Genomic DNA, 21,864 nt, shown 5'->3' with positions numbered 1-21,864 from the left:
ATATACCAGGAATCCAGATGATATCTGGAGAGAAAGTAGGCTGAACCACCAAAGAGATATGCCTAATAAATGATCAGGTGGCTGAGAAGAGAGCCAAAGAACTGGTTCAAAATACAGCGTCCAGTATCCACAACTCAGAATAGTCTTAGACAGTGAGGAGAGAGTAGAGCAGGGGAGGAGGAGGAAAGGTAGGAACTAGGGGAGAGTTTCTGAAGACCAGGCTGCTATTTCTAAGATTCTGGCAGCCTCTCGCATATGTGGGGAAGGAACTATTGAGAGATACCAACAGTTGGAGAAGGGGGGCAGTGAGAAAGGTTCGTTCCAGGAAGGAGGGCTATATCATTCTGATTAACTAGTTTAGAACCAAAGCATTCTCTTCACTGCTTGGAGACAGAACACATTAGAGGAAGACTTTGGGCCTTTCCTCCTCCATTTAGGCCATTTATTTCTGGAAATGTCCAAGGGAAGTTTCACCAACCCCATACCATCGGGGAATGATCAGGGCAGGACCAACAGGCCCAGGTCTGTATCTATGACTGTACACACGATGCACATGCATTGTCACACACACACATGTCCATCTAAACCACCTCCCCACAGTGTATGGATGTGTGTATGTATATTACATGTAGCTAACCCATTATGTGCAGCCATGTGAGTGAATTCCCAAACCCTCTGGAACAAGAGTGCCGATGATTTTAAAGACTGTTATGGTGGCTGCTGGGACTGCTAGTGGGATCATGTTCAAGGTGACTGCTAGCCATAGCTGATGCCATCCTCAGACAGCCAAGCAAGGTGGAACAGGCCAAGGCCACTGGGGCGTGTGGGAAACCAGACTTCCCAGGGAATGACGAAGGCATAGATTTAGTTTTTCATGTTTTCTTAATGCACATAACCACTTTTCTATGTGAATAGACACCGAATCAAGAAAGATTAAATTTTAATAAATAAAAAAATGGCACTTACCATAAATGACACCCTTTATGATAATCTCCTGATAGACCATTTATCATTAACATATGTTGCCAAGGTTTTACCACTCTTCAGAGTTGTCTCCTCCAAAGTAGATGAGTTGCTTTCTCATGTTCTTCAAACATTTCTGACTCAGCCCATGCAGATTAGGGGATACAGAGGAAGCTTGAATCCCTCCATTAGTTCCAGAAATATTACGCCCTGTGAATCCACGCTTGCTCATCTTTGCTGGGTCTCAGTTTCTTTATCTGGAATATGGGTTACTTCGTGTCCGGTATACCTCATCGGAGTTGTGTGAGTATAGATGTTTTGAACCTCTCAGTGAGAAGCAGGCTTCTCTGTGATTTTTGGAATCCACCAGCTGGCTCCTTCTGTAATTAGATGCGGAAGCCTGAGAACCTTGTAGAACTTAGCTGAGTTTCTATTTAACCCAAAGCGGTGGGTTCCCTCTAACTGAAGAAAAGTTGCAGTCACTCAATGGAAATGAGCAAGACAATTCTCTTTTCAGGAAAGGCTGGCTTAGAAGAGGAGGGACAGCTGTGGTTGGGTGAGTTGGGAGGTAGGAGATTCCCCAGAGTGGAACACTGCCATGCGGGGCATTCTGCCCCAAGTAGAACCTGGAGCCTGAGAATTTGTAGCCACTAGACTTCGAACACCTTCTGCACCACTTATTTCTGGCCCTGAGGAGTGGGGCAAAGTGTGAGCCCTAAGGACTTGAATGAAAAAGATGGGGTTTGGGGGTTTCAGCTAGGCATCCCAGGGCTGGAGGTGGAACTGCTGCTCTTGCTCCCCTCCTGTCCCATTCTCCCAGTATATAGAGCTGATGGCTTGAGGAGGGGTACGATACAGCCTTGGGGAAAGACAAGAGGAGCAGGACTCTGAACTTTGCACCATTAAATGCTCAGTCTCTGTACCTGTGGTCTTGAAATGTTTATGCTCCTATAAGAATGTTGAAAAAATATATATGTCCGTTGCCCATCTTAAGTTGCCATCAAAAATCTTCAAAGTAATTTTGAATAGTTGCATTCAATGTCATTTCCAGAATATTGTAAATATTGACATTAAAAATACATCATTCCTTTAACACATCTGATGAACTTTAAGTACCAGAGCAATTTGGTACATCCTCTGTTAAACACATGAACAAGTTCTTAAACAGTCAGTTTTACATGGCTCCTGTTCCTTGAATTTATATTTTCATTGCAGTTACCCCACTGAATTTTATCTTTATATATTTTTATGCATGAAATCCTTTTATTGGCCACTCTATCATAATTTACTGTGACAAAAATATGTATGAAGATTTAAATTTAATTTTTAATGGCCAATGATCATACATTTCTAGATGTTAAGTATTTTTGGTTTGAGTTATCATTATGATTACTAGTAATACACAGACATTGGAAATTAAGGTATAATTATTAGTGATGCACGAAAAAGGCGTCGACAGAATAATATACATATCAATTTTTGAGGAATATAAAAGATAAAACGTAAAATATTAATGGAAATGCATCTCATATTTTCGATTAGTTCAAGTATTCATTAATGAATATTGTTTTAAACTAAGAAAGATAAATTGATGGAAAAGAAAGACATTTTGTTATTGAAATGTAACTCAATTCTTTGAACTATTATCTAGTTATACTCCTAAAATCACATATTGGACTCTTATCAAAAATTACTTTCAATCTTCTCTCAGCTGATAATTCTTTTAAGTTTGTCCCTCTCCAGTTGTTTGAAAATAATTGAAAACTATCCAACTTGCAAACAGATATTTCCCCAATCATTAGAGATTCATTTTCAACACCTGTACCAGTATTTTATACAGTTCCTTCCATTGTACTCTGTAGGGTTTCACTCCTGAGATTTAGAATGGGTGAGAAGTTTGTCCTTCCTTTTGGAGAGTGGTGTGTGTGTGTGTGTGTGTGTGTGTGTGTGTGTGTGTGTGTTGGGGGTGGGGGCAACTGGACAAGGGATTGATGGCTCACAGGGGCTCTGCATTTAATTTTAGAAAAAATCCATGTGAGAGCTGTGCATCTGCAAAGTCCCTCAAAACTATCCTTGCCTGAGTACACGCTGGATAGACTTCATGTTCTGCATATTCTGATTTGAAACCTCTTGCATGGACACTGTACTGTATCTCTGCCTATTACATGGCACGGAAATTCTAGACCTCATCCCATGGGACAGTGGCTGTTGCTCTTCAGGGTGTGTATGGATAACATGAGGTATATATAAAAAGTGCACTTCCCCATGGACAATAACAAAAGACTGGAAACAATCAAAGTGCCTATTAATAGGAGGTTAGTGGGAGAAACTGTGGCATCTTTAAGCACAGTGGAATCCTCTACAGCTATAAAAAGAATGAGTGAACTTCAGTGAAAAAAGCCAAGAGCAGAACAGATATGGTATGTTACATTTTATCTAAGATAGGGATGAAGTGAATGTAAATCCATATTTGCTTATGTAAGAAACAATGGAAAGATAAACTAAAACCAAACAAATGGTTATCTGTAGGAGGAAGAGAACAGGGTGAGGAGACTGAGCAGAGATGGGACAAAATTTTGCTTGAATGTACCTTGTTTTGTGGTTTGGACTTTGAAACAATGTCTCAGTTTTTACATCATTATAAAGCAACATTAAATCAAGTGCAAAATAAAAAACAAAGCAAGTCCTAAAAATTAAAAGCAAACGTGAAACAAATAAGCCTAATTGTGTATTACACTGGTGGCTTCACCACACAGAAAGGAGTTACTACAAATGACTTTAAAACATAGCTATGTTTTCTACATGCCCCTAGTAGGTAGATTCTAAGGACAGAAAGAGCTGCAAAGATTGTAGATTGAAGGTTGTTTTCAGTAATCATATTATTAGTAATAATATTTGAACTGTTATTTTGAAACTCTCTCTAATATACTGTATATTATTTAAACAAATTAGGATAAAGCAGATAATATTATGAGTGTTAATAGGAATCAAGATTTTCTGCATGAGAAAGAACACAAACATAAAATTAAAGAAGTAAAAGCTCTGTAATTCTAAATTTGATATGAAAAAATCAATAAGAAGTCATGATATTTTTTCTCTTAAGAAATTTTTTTCCTAGCTATTTTTATAACAAAGACCTAGAAATAATAACCACCCCAGTAGAGATGAGCACTCCAGTGATCCATGTTGTGGTCTTTAAATTCCATTGCCCTCCAAAAGGATCCAGGAATCCCTGGAGATATGGCTGATTCAAAGGCTGGAGTGGGAAATATACAAGATGAGCCTAGAGTATTATTTTATGTCAGAAAGCAAGGATGCCATGAAGACTATTTATTGGCATTATGTGAGAAGACACAGGCATAGGCTTTCATTTCCCAAAGATGAAACACCAGGCATCAGAAATAATAACTACTAACTACAATAGAATGAAACACTTCAAGTGTGTGTGTGTGTGTATATGTGTGTGTGTGTGTGTGTGTGTGTGTGTTTAAAGAACAAGCATTGGTAATGCTTTCCAAAACCAAAACAAACCTCTCATTGGTCACCTCTGGAGGATGCTATGGGATGAATTCATTATTCTAATAACTAGCAAATAAAGAGAATGAATTTATCTTACCGGTCCTGTATAAACAGTTTCCAGTGTAGCCAAATAGCTGATGAAAGGAACTTTTTATTTATAAAAGATTTCCAGCTAATATATGCAGAAGGAATACTATAATTACAATGTCACCCTTTTGCAGCCACTAAAGAAATAATGGACCTGGGCAGTGATCATCAGTGGCTGCTAAAATTGCTAGGTGAAAGGGAACTTTATAATATCAGATTGAATCCACTGATCAGTCTTAACATCACAAAGAAGTTTGCCTGGTGTTGTGTTACAGAAGGAAGCAAACAGCACCATTTATGAACCTAGATCTAATCAGGGCTCTGGATACCTGGTCAGGTATCATCAAGTGTTCCTGATTATAGGAAATGCAGCAGGTAGAGGAACAGGTGAAATAACCCATGGGGATACAGTGAAATAAACAGACTGTGAGAAATTTTTGGGACAAGTGACCCGGGATCATCAACAATGAATGAATAAATAAACAAACAAATAAATAAATAAATAAATGGAAAGTTGGGGCAGAAGGTAGGGGAATCCTATAGATTAAGATCCTAGGAGACATTACTAAATGTGATGTGTGGATCTTTTCTGGATCCAACTTTCAAAAATCACTTGAAAACATTTGGGAACTTTTGACACTGAATGGTATTTGGTGTTAAGGCATTATTAGTATTTTGATAACACTACAACAAAACCATATGTCTCTGGTTCTCCTACCCTTTGAGTCTAAGTCAGGGGCCACCCAACTCTGTAAAAGATCACATAGTAAATATTTTAGGCTTTGCAGGTGGCCCCTGTTGCAACTTTAAGGTGATCTCTTCTGTAACTATTCAACTCAGCCCATGCATTATGAAAGCAATCATAGACAATATGGAAACTAATGAGCCAGGCATGGTGTCATGTGCCTGTAATCCCAGCAACTCGGGAGGCAGAAGGAGGAGAATTGCTTGACCCCGGGAGGTGGAGGTTGCAGTGAGCTGAGATCCTGCCACTGCACTCCAGCCTGGGCAACAAGAGTGAGACTTCGTCTCAAAAAAAAAAAAAAAAAAAAAAAAAAAGGAACTAATAAACTAACGAGCATGGTTTTATGCCAGTAGAACTCTGTTTCCAGTAACAAGTGACAAGCTATAATTTGTTGACCTCTGGTCTAATTCATTGGGTTTGCCGTCAAGCCTAGGAATCTGTATTTTTAACAAGCATGCCAGGTGCTTATGATCAGGCAAACAGCCCTGGGAGGTGAATATAGTTATCCCTTCCATTTTCACACCAGAAAACAGGCTTAAGTAGGAAAAATGACTTGCCCAGGGATCCACAGCTAGAAGGTAGCAGAGCTGTGTTTATAGGCGAAAATCCTGGCTGCCATGTCCCCTCTCTGCCACATTCACCCCACTGGAGGATGCTAAGGAGAAACAGGGGGAGAAGGCTGGGAAGAGCACAGGAGGAGAGAGAAGAAAGTTTTTCTGTGCATTGTATCCCTAACTCATCAGTCTTCTTTAGGATGAGGCAGAGCCAAAGGGAGTGAGATAGAGCCTGCACACGTGCAGAAAGCCCAGCGGATAAAAGGAGGATGTTCTGGAGCATAATGTCAACTTCCTCACCAGGTCTGCAATCCAGAGTTGCCAGACTTTGCAAATAAAAATACACGACACCTTGCTAAATTTGAATTTTAGACAAAAAAAAAAAAAGCCAACATATTTTTAGTATGAGTATGTTCTATGCAATATCTGGGACATAAGTATAATTTTTTAAAATGTTGTTCAACTGAAAGTCAAATTTAACTGGGCATCCTGTATTTAATCTGGCAGCCCTGCTAACGTGTGAAGCAAATTAGTAAAAGCATTTAACAAAATATTGGTGGGAAAGGGGTCAAGGGCACCACCTGCCAAGGGACTATGGGAATCATCAGGAAGCTGCTTACAGGGAAGGTTCAGAGTTCACAGAGACTGAGCTTCTCTGGCTTGGCCAGATTTGGGAATAGGCACTTGACGCTCTCCTGTAAGTTCTTGGTTTGTAGTTGACCTTGACATGGATATCCTAAATCCTGAGTTGATCAGGTACCTCTTGTCTCTCTACACAAAATCTGGAATCATTCAGAACCCATCTGGTCTCTGGGTATAAAAGGAATTTTATGGAGATAGTGACATTCTCGTTCTGCTCCAGCTTGATCCGTAGTATACCAGGAGTGGTCATTTTTCTGAGAAACAGTCCTAATAATGCAACGAGGATTGCATTCTTTAATTAGTGCTCATTCCCCATGAGCACTTTCAGCCTCCCAAATTTTTCAAACTCTCATCCTCTTTGTGAGCATGTGTGATAGGTCAGGGAAAGGCAATGATCGGTGGAAGGTACCAAGGTAGCCGTGGGCTCTTCCCCAGTGCAATCCAAAGATCTGTTTCCCTCCAAGTACTTATTTTTATTTCTAGAATCATTCCTTGGAATATTTCCTGTGCCTTATTACTTACATCTCTTTTTTCAGCGTTCAGCCTTAAAATCCTTAATTATCTCATTGAGAGCTTGGGTCAGTAGCTAATATTTCTTATGCAGTGCTTGGGCAAGGTACCCTATCTTCATCTGTGACTTGGGGATGATAGAGGCTTCTATCACACAGGAATGGAGAGAGCTTAAATAAGGGATGTATGTAACATGCTGTGGCTGGCACTCATTATTAATTAATTAGCACTATTCTTATTGTTCATATTACTGTTTCTGGCTAGTTTATGTCTGGCTAAGTTTTACCATGGGACATATTTGTCAATAATTTTTTACCAGGGAAGGCTTTGACCACTACCTTTCCCAGACAGGGTCTCTCCAAAGAATGATATTGGTCACCTTGGAGGAAAATCAGCATGGATTTTTATGGGAAATAAGGAAATTTGAGGAAATTAGGTTTGTTATGCTGCACAGTAGCATATAAAGACACACACAATGAACAGTTACTGTACTTTGTGTATATACTTTTGCACTTAACGATGCTCAATGGGTTTTTACATACATAATCTCATTTTAGGCAGGCTGTTGCTTCACTCTTATTTTGAAGATAAGGAAACTGAAGTGCACAGGGTGTTAAGTGCTTGTCAAAAGTGACATTTAGAACCCAGGGCTTCTGACTTCCAATGTCATGCTCTTTGTTGTATCACAGGCTTCTTGAAATATTTTATTAATAGTCCATTCCTGGAAGAATGCAGTATAAACTTCATCCACATTGGTTGTGCTGCTTGGTTAGAATTTTGAAGATTCTTCTCAGGGGAGTCTCCATGACCAATTAATATCCTTCTGACACTTTTTTGCTCAAATACTTAAGTGCATTACCGTTTACAGCCAGGACACTTGAATTTCTGTCTGTAAAATTGAGGCTTTCAAACTGGAATACCTCTTCTGGATTGTGTTTAAAATTATGAAATGAGATACACACCAGCATCAATTTGTAGGACTCTGTTATTGAGAAATTTTCATCAAGAGAAATGTTCCTATATTCCTGACTTCTATTTTTTTTTAAATCAACAAACCAAGTGCAATAAACCAGTCTATGATATTCTATCACAAACATAATTTTTCTTTTAAAAATATTAATTTTTTGATAAATAGAACTTAAATTAGGTCCACTGGTTTCCTTATATTCGCACTTTTTTTTTTTTTACTATTTTTAAATTTTCAAGTGTGATACATGATTATCACAAAATTTCAAACAGCATAGAAATATATATATATATATATGTGTGTGTTTGTGTGTGTGTGTGTATGTGTGTGTGTGTGTATGTATATATATATATATATATATATATAGCAAAAAGTGGGATTTTTCTCTTTGGTCATTACTCACATACTATAGAGGAAGCCACTGGTTTGTTGGTTTTCTGGACATTTTTCTATGCATTTTCAAGGTTACATGGTATCACTATATATTTGCATCTGTATCCACATATACATTTTTACATGAATAAGAATACTACAATATATTTTTCAATGCCTTGTGTTGTCACTTAATATATCTTAGATATATTTACATATCAGTACACATAGCTCTACTATATTCTTTTTAACTGCTGCATATAACTTTCATGGTGAACAAATTTTTGCCTTTAGAATGAGTGAAATAAACACCTTTAACTAAGTATTTTTGCTTACCTGAGTGAATTATCTTTCTAAGACTCCTAGAGGTGAAATTGCTGGGTTCAAAGTCACTTGCACCTTTAATGTTGACAGATTCTACCAAGCTGCCCTCAGAAGAAGCAGAAACATTTCTCACCAGTGGCATTTGAGAATAACTCTTTCCTCACCCCTCTCAAACACAAGATAGCAACAATTTTTTTCAGTCTTTCCCAATTGACATTCAGAAATGTGTTTCTGTTGTTTTAATTGACATCTTTTCATGTGTTTGTGGCCATTTCTAGTCCTTTTGTGGATCATCTGTTCTTACCCTGTATTCATTTTTCTGTTGGGTTGCTTTTCCTAACTAATTTGAAGGAGCACTTTGTATTATATGGATTTTAATTCTTTGTCTGTTACATATATTGTACTTTTTTGGCCATTTGTCTTTTAGCTATGCTTATGTTGTCTTTTGCCATGCAAAAGCATTTAATTTTTGTAAGTTGTATCTCTAAATCTTATTCTTGATGGCTTCTTGAACATGTGTCTTATTTAGGAAGGCCTTCCTTTTCTGAGGATATAGAATACTTTTCTAAGTTTTCTTCTAATATTATTATTGTTTTGTTTTTTATGTTTAGCTCTTTAATCCATCTGGAAATGATTTTTGTATATGGTGTGAGGTAGGTATCTAAGCGTATTTTTTTTTAATGAATAGTTCATTGTCCCAACACTTTAATTACTAACCCATTGTTTCATATATTAAATTCCAATATTTATACATGGGTCTGCCTCTGGACTCTCTAGTTTGTTCCATTAATAAATTTGTCTACCCTATGCCAAAACGCAATGTGTTCATTACATAGTTTGATAAAATGCTTTGCTATCTGATAGAGTAACTCTCCGTTATTGTTCTATTTCAAGTATATCTTAGTTTTTATCAAATAATTACTACTTTAGATCAATTTTGGATTCATCTTGTCAATTTCCATACACCATTTCATTTGGGTTTTCATATATATTGTGTTAACTTTTCGGATCAATCTAAAGAAGAAATGAAATATATATAACATTGAGTCTTCCTATTCAAGGAAATGACACAACTTTTCATTTGTTCAGATCCTCTTTTATGTGTTTCAATGCGTTTCTTTAAATAACCTTGGACATTTTCTGCTAAGGTTTATGCTGAGGTGTTTTAAACACTTCTGTTGTTATTGTACAAATAATCTTATTTTCCATTGTATTTTGAAGTCATTGCCACCGGCATGTGAGAATAGTTTGATTTTTGTGTGTTTCTCTTATTTCTGGGTAGGCTGCTAAATCATATAATGGTTCTAACTGCTTTTTAGTTAATTGTCTTGAATAGTCATATCATATCCATACAACAGGCAGTTTGACGTTTTGTTTTCAATATTTCTACCTCATTTAAAAAATTCTTGCTTTATTGCATTGGTTAGGACCTCTTGAAAAATGTCACATAAAATTCGTGATAGAAGATACTTTGTATTTTCCTAACGTTTTGTCAGTAAATATGATATTTAGTGTATTTAATAAAGGAAGTTTCCTTCTATGAATTAGACTTTTAATCAGAAAAAGATGTTGGAAATTTTTGGCATTTTTGAAAATACGGTTTTTCTTCTTTTATCTTTTAATTTAGTAAATTTAACAGTAGGTTTCCTAAGGCTGAGACATTCTTACATTTCTAGGGTAAACCTTATTGAGCTATATATAATGTGGAATTCTTGTAATATATTGCTGATTTGATACAATATTTTATTTGTATTTGGAGAGTATATTCATAACATAGTTATACACACATATAGATAACTATGTATGCTGATATTTATTATGTAAATATACATGTAAGGCTGTATGTTAAATTTGACTGATTTTGTCTTCAGGGACGTTTAAACCACGTAGAATGGTTTGGGAAAGTTTCTATCTTTTTTTGCTTTGAAAAAGTATAAATAAGACAGAAAACTTTAATAGAACTCAACCAGAAAACCATCTGAACCTTCTAATTTTTTAATGTATAGATTTTTTTTACTACAATTATGGTTTTTGTATTCAACTTTTCTATTTAACTTTTTAAAAATTAATATTTTTAGTAAACCAATAATGCATGTATACTTTCAAATTTATGGCTGTAATAGTCTTAACATTTTACATTTGTCTCCTCTACATCCCTTATTAATCTTGCCAAAAGTTTATGTAACTTTTGAGAGAACTAACAATTGATTGTGTAGATCAATTCTGATTTTTATTTTCCTTTTGGCTGGTTGTTTTGCTTTGTTTGTTTTACACTGATTAATCAGTATTTATTTTATTTTATTGTTTATTTCTTCTTACTTTCCTTGCATTTGTTTAGTGGATCTTTACTGCCTTTTTTTTTTTTTTTTTTGCTGAATCCTTATTTAATTTAATTATATTTTCACTATTTTAAAAATAAATGCTTAAATGCTGTAATTTTTTTTTCAAAAATTATTTTAGTTATATTTCATAGATTTCAAGAAATAGGACTTTAGTTATTGTTACAATAAATACTTTTACATTTTATTTTCAATTTTTTCTTTACCAAATAATTTAATTGCCCAAAGACAACTTTTAAAAAATTATTTTTTCTTGTTAACTTTTATTTTATTATATTTGATACAGAAAATGTTTCTTATTTTTACTTCATATTTATTTTTTATCTTGGAATTCCAGTTTTCCTTTGAGATTTAATATGTGGTTGGTTTTGATACTTTTTTTAGGTAATTGAAAATAATGTGCAATTTTTTAAGGAAGCTGAAAGATGCACACAATCACAACACTCATATCTACTTATTGACACTCATTATTTGTATTTTTAAAGTGTATCTTCATTTATGTTGTCTTCTTGATCTTTCAATTTGTGAAGCATTTTAGTTTTCCATTATAATGATAGCTTTGTCAGTTTTCTTTTATTTATAACTTGTTTTTACTCTTTATATATATATACACACACATATACATATATATGTATTATTCCTATATATTTTTATAAATTTTTATATATTGTTGCTATGTTAATTGGAGCCTAAACTTCATCATTGTAATGGTGAATTTTACCAGCTTTAAATATAATATTAAGTATGATATAAATTTAATATAAATTATTTAGTCTTACTTTAGTTTTTGACATTTTGAATCCTTTTTTTCACATATATATGAAACAACAGACAACGTGTAAATCACAATAAAAGAAATGTAATTGGCTATATATATCTGTATATGCATATATATATACATGTATATGCACATATATGCATATATGTAGCCAATTATATTTTTCTTTTATATATAGTTGTATTTTTAGCGCTCTTCCATTTTCAGTGTTTTCTGCCATTTTGTTTTAGACATGTCTGTTTTAAATAACATGCAACTTGATTTTTCTAACCTAAATTTCTCTCTCATTTAAGAGGTGGTATAACTCATTTGTACTTATTGTCTCTAGTGGTGTTTTCTAAGCTTCATTTTCTTTTTGTGCTTTTTAGTCATCATTATCCTACTCTGCCTTTCTGTAGTCTTTTTGGTATTAGTTAAAGATTTTGGCTTTATTTAAAAAACGGTTTGAAAGCTATATGTACTATTTCTATTCTAGAAGCTACTTTAAAATTTTAGTAAGCATATTTAAATTTAAAGTGTTAATCTCAACAATTAATCACTGTAAGCTTCTTTTTTCCTTTCTATAACATACAGCCTTTATCAGGCTTTTAATTATTTCTATATCTACTCTTCTATGCATTTATGGTTGAAATTATTGGAAAGTTTCATTCCAGATAAGTATGTTAGTTGTATCAGTGGTAGTACTAATAGCATTATTAGTGTTATTATTTACTTTATGTCTCTATTTTACAGGAAGCCTTTATTAGTAATTGTATTACTTTTACTACCAAATTAACAACCATTATTCAAATTTAAATTGCATTTTTGTGGCTTATTTGCTCTGCATTTTTTGTTATGTTCCAATAATTGCATATCTTGGGTTATTTTTACTGTTTTTCTACAATATGTATTCAATTAGCTTGGCTCCTATATTTTCTGAAAGGATGTGAGTGGTAAACTTTCTGAGTCTTTGCTTGTCTGAAAGAAGTATCTTCAGTTGTCTTTACACTGGATACAAAACTATCCTGATTAGAAAGTCCCAGGTTGAAAATAACTTTTCTGGCTAGGCAAAGTGGCTCATGCCTGTCATCCCAGCACTTTGGGAGGCCGAGGTGGGTGTATAACTTGTGGTCAGGAGTTTGAGACCAGCCTGACCAATGCAGTGAAACCCCGTCTCTACTAAAAATACAAAAATTAGCCAGGCATGGTGTTTCATGCCTATAATCCCAGCTATTCAGGAGGCTAAGGCAGGGGAATCGCTTGAACCCAGGAAGCGGAGGTTGCAGTGAGTGGAGATCGTGCCACTGCACTCCAGCCTGGGCAGCAGGAGTGAAACTCTGTCTCAGAAAAAAGAAAGAAAAGAAAAGAACTGCTCTGCAAACTTGTATTATAATTTACCTCCTAAAATTCTTCAAGTGGTTAAGGCAAACATGATTTCCCTTTTTGGAAACAAGATTGCCCATCTCCCAACTTATTCGTTCTTAATTATTCGTTGTTATTATTTCTCTAACTGACCCCCCATAGAAATAAGAACTTTAGGCCGGGCGCGGTGGCTCAAGCCTGTAATCCCAGCACTTTGGGAGGCCGAGGCAGGCGGATCACGAGGTCAGAAGATCGAGACCATCCTGACTAACACAGTGAAACCCCGTCTCTACTAAAAATATAAAACATTAGCCGGGTGTGGCAGCGGTCACCTGTAGTCCCAGCTACTCGGGAGGCTGAGGCAGGAGAATGGCGTGAACCCGGGAGGTGGAGCTGGCAGTGAGCCGAGATCGCGCCACTGCACTCCAGCTTGGGTGACAAAGCGAGACTCCGTCTCAAAATAAATAAATAAATAAATAAAAAACAAGGAAATGAGAACTTTAAGTAATACCTCATCAGGACATAAATAGACAACTCTTTTTTCAATATTAAGTAGTTTTTTTAACAATGAGTTCCATGTATTAGGCAAAAGTTTCAATTCCTGAAAATCTATTTACTAATGATGCAGTTAGTTCCTGAGTTTTCACACATGCTGTGAATTTTCTCCCACTTATGCTAACATCTCTAGCCTGCTGGGCAGAGAGGAGTTCCCTAATGTTTTTCTCAGGAAAGGGTACCCTGGGTGTTTATCCTTGTCAGTCACTTCCTTTTCCCCTTGGCTTTCAGTTTGGCAGATTCACAGGTGGTTGATATCCTCCTTAGGCTATTTTTAAAGACTCTCCCTACTGTCCTTTGAGATCTTACTAAGAACTGTGGTGAATTCTCTTTCTGTCCATCTCCTACCTTATTAGCACGTGGTCTTCCACGCTTTTGGAATGTCTCTGTCTCCTTCACTTGAAACACTGAGTCCTAAATTGTGGTGAGAGATTCGAGATTGTCAGTTAGAAGCTAAAGTTCTCCAGATCAGATGCACATGGAATATACTGTGCCACTGCAGCCAAGAATCTAACCTGATGTTTGCAGATACTGATCCTTGGTGACTGGCTTAGTCATTCTGCTGACTTCTTGCTGGACTTGCTCTTAAGGTTAGATTTTTCTGTAGTGCTAGATTCTGAAACCTTCTCTCTCACTTCAGATTACCTTGATCTTTCTACACGCTGAGTGCCAAGGAACCTACCTTCCCTCAGGTGTTATCTCTAGTTGCTAGTCTAGCTGTCTCCTTTATCGTAGGTCTCCAAAGTCAGCATCTTCACACACCTCTGACAGAAGTTGCATAAAGCTGTGGCTATCTTAGAATAGGATGCATCAAGAGTGCATCTATGTGTGAAGAGTGCAGACAGATAACACTCATTCTGGCCATCTGGTCACTCTGTGTGCCTCTATCTCAACCCCTTTTAGGTGGGAGGACACACCATGCTCCCCATTCGCTGGATGCCCCCTGAAAGCATCATGTACCGGAAGTTCACTACAGAGAGTGATGTGTGGAGCTTCGGGGTGATCCTCTGGGAGATCTTCACCTATGGAAAGCAGCCATGGTTCCAACTCTCAAACACGGAGGTAAAAAGGGGGTGCGTAGGAATCTTGATTGAGGGAGGGCTCATAAGAGCTATCTCAGCCCAGAACTTGGACCTACTGAACAAGACATTAGGTGGGATTTAGAGCCAGCAGAGTGAATGTAGGCATTAGTGGGAGCAGAGAGCTTCTTAGTAGGAAAAAAAATGGAACTGTAGGAAATGTGGTGTAATTGTCAAAAGAGCATGAAATCAGAGGTCTAAATTGAGACTCAAGTCATGCCTCTGTTAAATCTGCTACCCTTAAAAATCACAAATGTTTCACTGTGACAAAAAAGGAAAACATAGAACAGCTACGAGTTTTTCAATTGTGCCATCTTGTGGAAACACCCACTACTTAGTATGCCCACATAATCTGGGTGCACAAAGGTTTTAGGTATGCCAAGCCCAGGGATGTACCAGATGGTCAATTTGGGAAGGCCAGTTTTATAACTGATAGAGCCATGTGTGAACGTCTAGGAATAAAATAAACCGTGTTTATTTTATTACTATGTTTTTACTGTGTTTATTAGTATGTTTACTATTAAACTTAGTAATAAATAGCCATTATATTTTTTATAATTGTAATTTGCAATAATAAAAAATGCTAGTAAACATAAATTAATAGTAGCTGACATTTAGTGGTAGGCACTTTTCTAAGCATGTTAGCTCTATTAATTCAGTAGTTTTTGCAAAAACACCTGTTGAGATTCAGGTTAAAGGAAGGGGGTCTGCTTGAGGTACTGAAATGGGCTGGCCAGGGTCTCACAGGTAAGAGCCTCCAAAGCAGGGACAAAGCCTGGGCTGTAATCCTAGGACTCCTCTGCCTCCAAAGCTCATCAAGATGCTTCTCAGTGATGCATGGACCATGCCATGTTGCCCCAGGGAATTCAGTGCAGTTTGTAGGCAGTAAGGAGCTCAGTCTTTCAACCCAGTCGACCTATGAAACATCCCTATGAAACATCGCAATTCTTTTTATGGTCTTCTGTTTGCTGGGAAAATGTAAACACAAGAGCCTTTTGGTATTGAAATCTTATTTGAATATTCAACAGAGTGTCTTTCTTCTTGGAAGCTATGTTTGTCTCTGCTCTCCTATGTCTTGACCACTTAATTAAGTGAATTACAAAGACTGAAAAGAAATTATTTTTTAAAATGTGTACTATCTCATGATTCACAAGCTCAATGGGGCCTGACCACATTTCCCAAAGTAGAACAAAATATTTTAACAATCTTTAAAAACAATGAAAGTATATATACTAGAACCCATTTTTTATGGTGTTTAAGAAATTGTTACTGTTTTCGCAGGGGAGGAAGGGTTAGGAACACACACACACACACACACACACACACACACACACCATGCATGCACCTGAACACTGCCTCCTTGTAGTTTGGTGGCCCCAGTAAACAGAGGTTCTGGGCTGAGGTTGCTATTGGTCTTAACAGAAGACTCAGCATCTGTTCTTGAGCTGGCTCATAGCAGCTAACAGGGTGTTTGCAGTTTCTTCTAAGACTCACAGAGGCATTGGCCTTAAAGGCAGGCTTTCTGCCCTCAGCCAATTCCCCCACTCCACCCACCATAGCAGCCACATACTGGCAGTCACTGATCATCGGTTTCTCCATGGAAATCAACAAACCTGGATAGTCCAACATTAGAAGAGACACTCCCAGGTGCCTTTGATCTTGGCATTAGCAGCTGCTACTGTAGTTCGAACTGAATCCCTTTTCCTGGAGGTGAAGGTAATGGAGGGTGGAAATGGGTCTCTAATATGAATGGGGAATATAAGCAGCTGGAGACTTATCAGGCTGGTAAAGAAATGAGCCAAGGGGCCATCGTAAACTCCAGGGTGAATATAACCAGGCGGATGCTGACACAGTGATGGTTTGACCAGCCCTCCCAAAGTCAGCGTGACATGAGACAATACTGGAGACAAGGCACTGTTGAGCAGTGTAGGGACATGCAAAGGATAAAAAAGACAGTGCTTTTACCTAATTAGATACAGACTAATGGTGGCAGAGAAGGGAAATAATATTTGTTCAGCTGCTGAGCTAGAGATTATTCTGTGTATTTTTATCATTATGACCAATCTTTAAATGCAGAAATTGAAGTTCGGGGTCAGTGACTTGACCAAAGTTATGCAGTGGTAGAGTTAGGGAGAAGTGAAAACCAACCTAAAAACTAGACAATGAAGCCTTGAAAATGCACATATTCAGTGTCAGTAAAGAATTGTCTTTGAGGAATTGGAAATGCATTGCAAATTATACACTTGGGTCTCAAGTGGCCTGCTGGGGTTGGCCAGGCATGCATTACTTGTTTTCTTCCTACTCCTCCTTATGGCTTCTCCTTCAGTATGTTGGGCCATACAGTCCCTTTTCGTGGTCTCATTTCATCCTTACAACACTCCTGGGGGTGGTTAAGGCAGACATTTGATTCCATCTTACAGATGGACATGCTGAGATCCTGAGGTTAACAGACTTGAACTGGCCGCCCAGAAGGCAGTGGTGAATCAAGCAGTTAGTCCTATTGTTAAGGACTTTAAGAGAAACTGGAAGCATGGTTTAGTGCAAGCAGCAGGGAAGGATGGGTCTTGCTGCAAAAGGGTCCTATGTAATGACTCAGAGGCAAGCGTGGTGACGTGCACAGAGTCTGCAACTGGGAGCCTGCCAGGAATGAGAGATAAGAGGAGATAGGCATGCAGGGGCCAGAGGGTGCAGAGCTCCTTCACGGGAGTTTCAAAGTGAGGCAGGCTCATGAAAGAGGGAGGGACAGGTCAGAAGCCCATGTCCACTATCAAGTGAAAAATGAATGCAGCTCAGTCATCCTGATGAGATTCAGGACTAGAGAAGAAAAGTGAGGTAAAAGAGAAGAGAGTATGGGGAGTCAATGGTCAATGTGGGCCTGGCCCAAGAAGTGGAGTATGAAGGGCAGCAGAGGACTCCACCAGCCAATGCTGCTCACTGCACTGTGCACCAGACAGACAAATATACCAGTGCTGTATGCAGCCTAGCCTTTAGCTTGTGCTTGTGAGAGCCTCGGCTCTGCATTGAAACTAATCCGGGAAGTTGGTGCTTTTTGCCGAGTCTGAGCCACAGGACCAAGGCTGAGCTTTGGGTGTAACTTCCTTGTTCTTCTCACTCTTTCAGGTCATTGAGTGCATTACCCAAGGTCGTGTTTTGGAGCGGCCCCGAGTCTGCCCCAAAGAGGTGTACGATGTCATGCTGGGGTGCTGGCAGAGGGAACCACAGCAGCGGTTGAACATCAAGGAGATCTACAAAATCCTCCATGCTTTGGGGAAGGCCACCCCAATCTACCTGGACATTCTTGGCTAGTGGTAGCTGGTGGTCATGAATTCATACTCTGTTGCCTCCTCTCTCCCTGCCTCATATCTCCCTTCCACCTCACAACTCCTTCCATTCTTGACTGAAGCGAACATCTTCATATAAACTCAAGTGCCTGCTACACATACAACACTGAAAAAAGGAAAAAAAAAGAAAGAAAAAAAACCCTGTAAGGCAGTTTGGCAAATATATATATATATATATATTTATATATCTAACTATCTATCAATCTATATCTACAGAGAGATACCTTCTCTAGTACACAGAGAAGCTGCTGATACAGAAAACCACAAGACTTTAACAACTCAGAAACTCTAAAATATTAATAATACAAAGGAAAATTCCCTTTGACTTAAGCTGTGGCCCATGCTTCTAATGCTACGGCTCTTCGGAGCAGAAGACCTGGACCATGCAGAGAGACAATCTTTGGGATGAGAGCTCTGGGACGGGAGGAGTTAAGGTGGTGCTCAGTCGCTGCTGTGTGTGTCTGTTACCCCGGAAGCTCACCACAGGCACATGTGAGGACTGCACGGCTGTGCTCAGCAAAGAAATGATGCCTGAGCAGGGTCCTTGCCTCCACTTCTTCCCCATTTCCTCCACTTCAGGACAATGTTCTAATTTGTCCGTTCTAAAAAGTGTAATCTTGATGCTTTTGGGAATCAAAGATGGCACCTACGGGTAAACACAGAACAGACAACCCCACAACACAAAACCCTGACAAGAGCTGACCGCATCCATCCTGGGTGTAAGCTTCTTGCTGGAGTTGCAAAGGATGTGTCTTTCTATTCTCAGAACTTAAAGAACTGGACTTTCTGGACTAAAAGAACCACAGAAGAAAAAATAGCTGAAACCTGAACCCTGCCAAGACACTGCCACCTGTCTTTTCCATCATTGCAAAGATTCCTTGGCCTCACCTCCCACTTTCAGGCCCCTGGGAAGCTTAGGGGGTTAGGAAACAGGTCCCCATGTTATCTTTGAATGTAGACACAGCACGCTTTAGGGTTGCAATAGCAAGAGACTTGGTTGCTTGTAGGTCATCATAACGAATGCCCCCTGGTCCTCTCAGTTTCTCATCCTGCTTCCCTAGATCCTAGACCCCACTTCCTGGGTCTCTACTGAGTCCCAGGTAAACCCCACTGCCAAGGAAGGGAGCCAGGTCTAGTGAGAGGCTGCAGCAGTGAGTGTTTCAGGAAAGCAAGCAGTGGAGTGGGTGAGAGCCAGCAGGGGAGAATCTACTTGGCACCTGTGCCAGGCCCCTTGGCATTCTCCTCACGTTTCCAGCCCCTGGGAGGATTGATGCATGTGCCTTTGAGCTGTTGTGAAAACGCAGGGGCTGAGAAAACACTTTTGTGGGCTGGGGTAGGGGGAAGGGCTGAGGCTTCTCTGGGAGATGTCCAATGAGCGGCCAGTGCTGCAGGCTTGGAATCTTAATGAGGCCTGAGCCCTGACCGGAGAGAGGGAAGGAAACATCTGGGCTGGGGCCTGCTCCCTCTGCCCCAGCATTGGGGAATCACTGCCTTCCTGGCTGCTGCCACAGACCACAGTGGGGCCGACCTCTGGGCCTCCCTGTCACATGAAACATGGAAGCCAACAGCCTGGCGCCACAGATCTCCTCTGCTGGAGAGGAGAGGATGTGTTCCTGCTAGGCCACGGGGCCCCTCCTCCTTGCCCCAAGCACAGAGCTACCTAAGGGACTGACCTTTGCCAACTGGAGCTCACCTCCCGGGGGCCTCTGGCCTACCCTTTTCCCTGCCAGCTGAAGAGACTGCCAGCAGCCTGGACGTCCTGGTTAGCTGAAGGCAGCTGAAATGTGGGCCTCCCTATGTGGGGTTTAGTACTGAATTATGTGTTTGTGGTTTTGCTTCTTTTTGTAGACCCACAGATATTTTTATTTGAATAGTAAAGAGCTGTGCTCAGATTGTAGCCATGGTTGGGATATGGGATCCACGAGGCTGGTTAGCTGGACTGGGAGGGGAGGCAGGTGAGATGGGAATTTGGTGTTGGTTTTCTCACTGTGCTGTGCTCCTAGCCCCTGAGGACTTTGCAGGGAAGCTGTTTGGAATGACCACCTCAAGGTACTCCTTTGCTGTCCTATGACAATTACTCCTCTTGTCTTTCCACCTAGAGGACCTATGCCGGGGCTGTGAGTGCTGGCTGAAACTGCACAATCTGGCTTTGATCTGGGTAGCTAAGAACAGGTGTTCAGGGAGGGCATGGTCTGGAGGCGCCTGAGGGAAAAGTATCTTCTGGTTAGAAGTGAAGCACCAGTGCTCCTGTTGCTTCCCTTCTCCCATATCCTCTCCTGAACAAACACTGTGTGGCTTCTGTCTTCTTGGCTGTGTGTTTCAAAACTGATAGTCACTGATGGGCTGGGAAGAAGCAGGAGAAGAACTGGGTTGGAGATGGGTGGAAAACTGGGAATAAGGACCATGCTATGGTTTTATCTTCAGGGCACTGATTCATCATGGCCTAATGAAAGAAGGTGATTCCTTAGGGGAACAAGAAGCACTGAAGGAGACCGCAGTTGTCAGATTGCTGCCACCTTAGGCCCACGGGCTTTCACGTTGATCTTGGGGTCATGTTCTTGCTGTGTCCATTGTAAGCAGCTGGCTGTGGAAGAGTGCCAGAGAGAGAGGGGCAGAGCAGGGAAGGGTAGCGAGGGAAGACCTGCCATCCTTCAGCCCTGGCTGTCCTGTCTATACAGAGTCTACTTTGATATATTAGCCTTGGCAGATTAAAAAAAAAAAAAGATTTATTTTGGAGAGTAAAGGAGGCAGAAAATAGGGCCATGGAAATTGCAGGGTACACTATGGCTCTGGGGAGTGTGGCATGTACTGGGACACACCTGTCCCTCCTATATTGGGACAGGACTGATAAGGCTTAGTACACTGTATCTTAATTTCCCCATCTGCAGAATAAGGGGTACACCTGCTAATCTCTGGCCCCTTCTAGCTCTGAGTTCTTAGATTCTGACAACGTTGTGTCACTGTGCCATTTTTCTCAATACCATTCTGGAATGGCAGGACAGCCTTGCATAGGTGGGGGGCAGTTGCCGCTGAAGGCTCACTGGGCCTGGGCAAGGCTGAGTTCCAATAAGACACTCCTCTCCTTCTTTGCCCCTTGTCTCAACATTTCGGAGTCTGAAGTGTCTGAGACGACTGTAAGCCAGGAGGGGAGCATTTGGTCGGCTTCCCATCCTGGCATTCCTACATACCAGAAGAGCACTGTCGACGGTCCATTTATTTATTTATTTATGAAGAGCCTAATGTGATGAAATGTGTTGTGAAATGACATCCTATTAGCCAATATGGCCACTCCAGTTCATTTCACCCTCATTTTCCCATACCAAAGTCCACCCTTTAGAAGACCGTGTCACATCGCCTCTGAGAGCTTAGCTTTGAAGCGAGCTCTTTTGTGTCTTTTGATGAACGCTCCAGGGCACCCAGGCTGGTCTCTCTGCCATGCCAACCTCACCGGATCCTCTCCTGGACTGAGTGAGAGTGACCTGCTGTTGGGTGTCCACCTTGGAGTAGGGTGTTGTGGCCATGGGACCTCCCAATTCTTCTTTCTTTGGATGTGAACCTAACTCTGCCCTCTAATGATATCCCTGAACTCTGAGGGGACCTTGGGCATCACTGAACCTCCTCTAGTCAAGAAACAAGAAAAAGGAGGTGCTGCTTCCTCCATTCAGCAGATCATGCACAAATTACTCCTAGACAGAGGCTTCCCACTTGAGGCAAAGGATCTTTGGTCCTTCTGGGTTCAGGTTGAACA

General features: G+C 39.7%; 1 protein-coding gene across 8 annotated transcripts in view; it reads left to right on the top strand.

Moving 5' to 3' along the window:
• NTRK3 (neurotrophic receptor tyrosine kinase 3) overlaps positions 1-18,225 on the top strand; it is a 381,275-nt gene extending 363,050 nt beyond the window's left edge. For 4 of the 8 annotated variants that reach the window (XM_016927081.4, XM_016927084.4, XM_063794023.1 and 1 more), the window contains 2 exons: positions 14,600-14,758; positions 17,896-18,225. In XM_016927081.4, the coding sequence (XP_016782570.1) occupies positions 14,600-14,758; positions 17,896-18,081 (345 nt within the window). In that variant the 3' untranslated portion in view covers positions 18,082-18,225. Of the gene's footprint in view, positions 1-9,294; positions 9,337-14,599; positions 14,759-17,895 lie in introns of all 8 variants that reach the window. The other 4 variants (XM_063794020.1, XM_016927087.4, XM_054666808.2 and 1 more) reach the window with 3 other exon arrangements.
• Positions 18,226-21,864: the final 3,639 nt, after the last annotated feature.

This window comes from Pan troglodytes, chromosome 16, assembly GCF_028858775.2.
Source record: "Pan troglodytes isolate AG18354 chromosome 16, NHGRI_mPanTro3-v2.0_pri, whole genome shotgun sequence".
In the NCBI taxonomy this organism is placed as follows: Eukaryota; Metazoa; Chordata; class Mammalia; order Primates; family Hominidae; genus Pan; species Pan troglodytes.
Note: the sequence above shows the minus strand (reverse complement) of the source record. Positions and strands in the feature narration are given on the sequence as shown.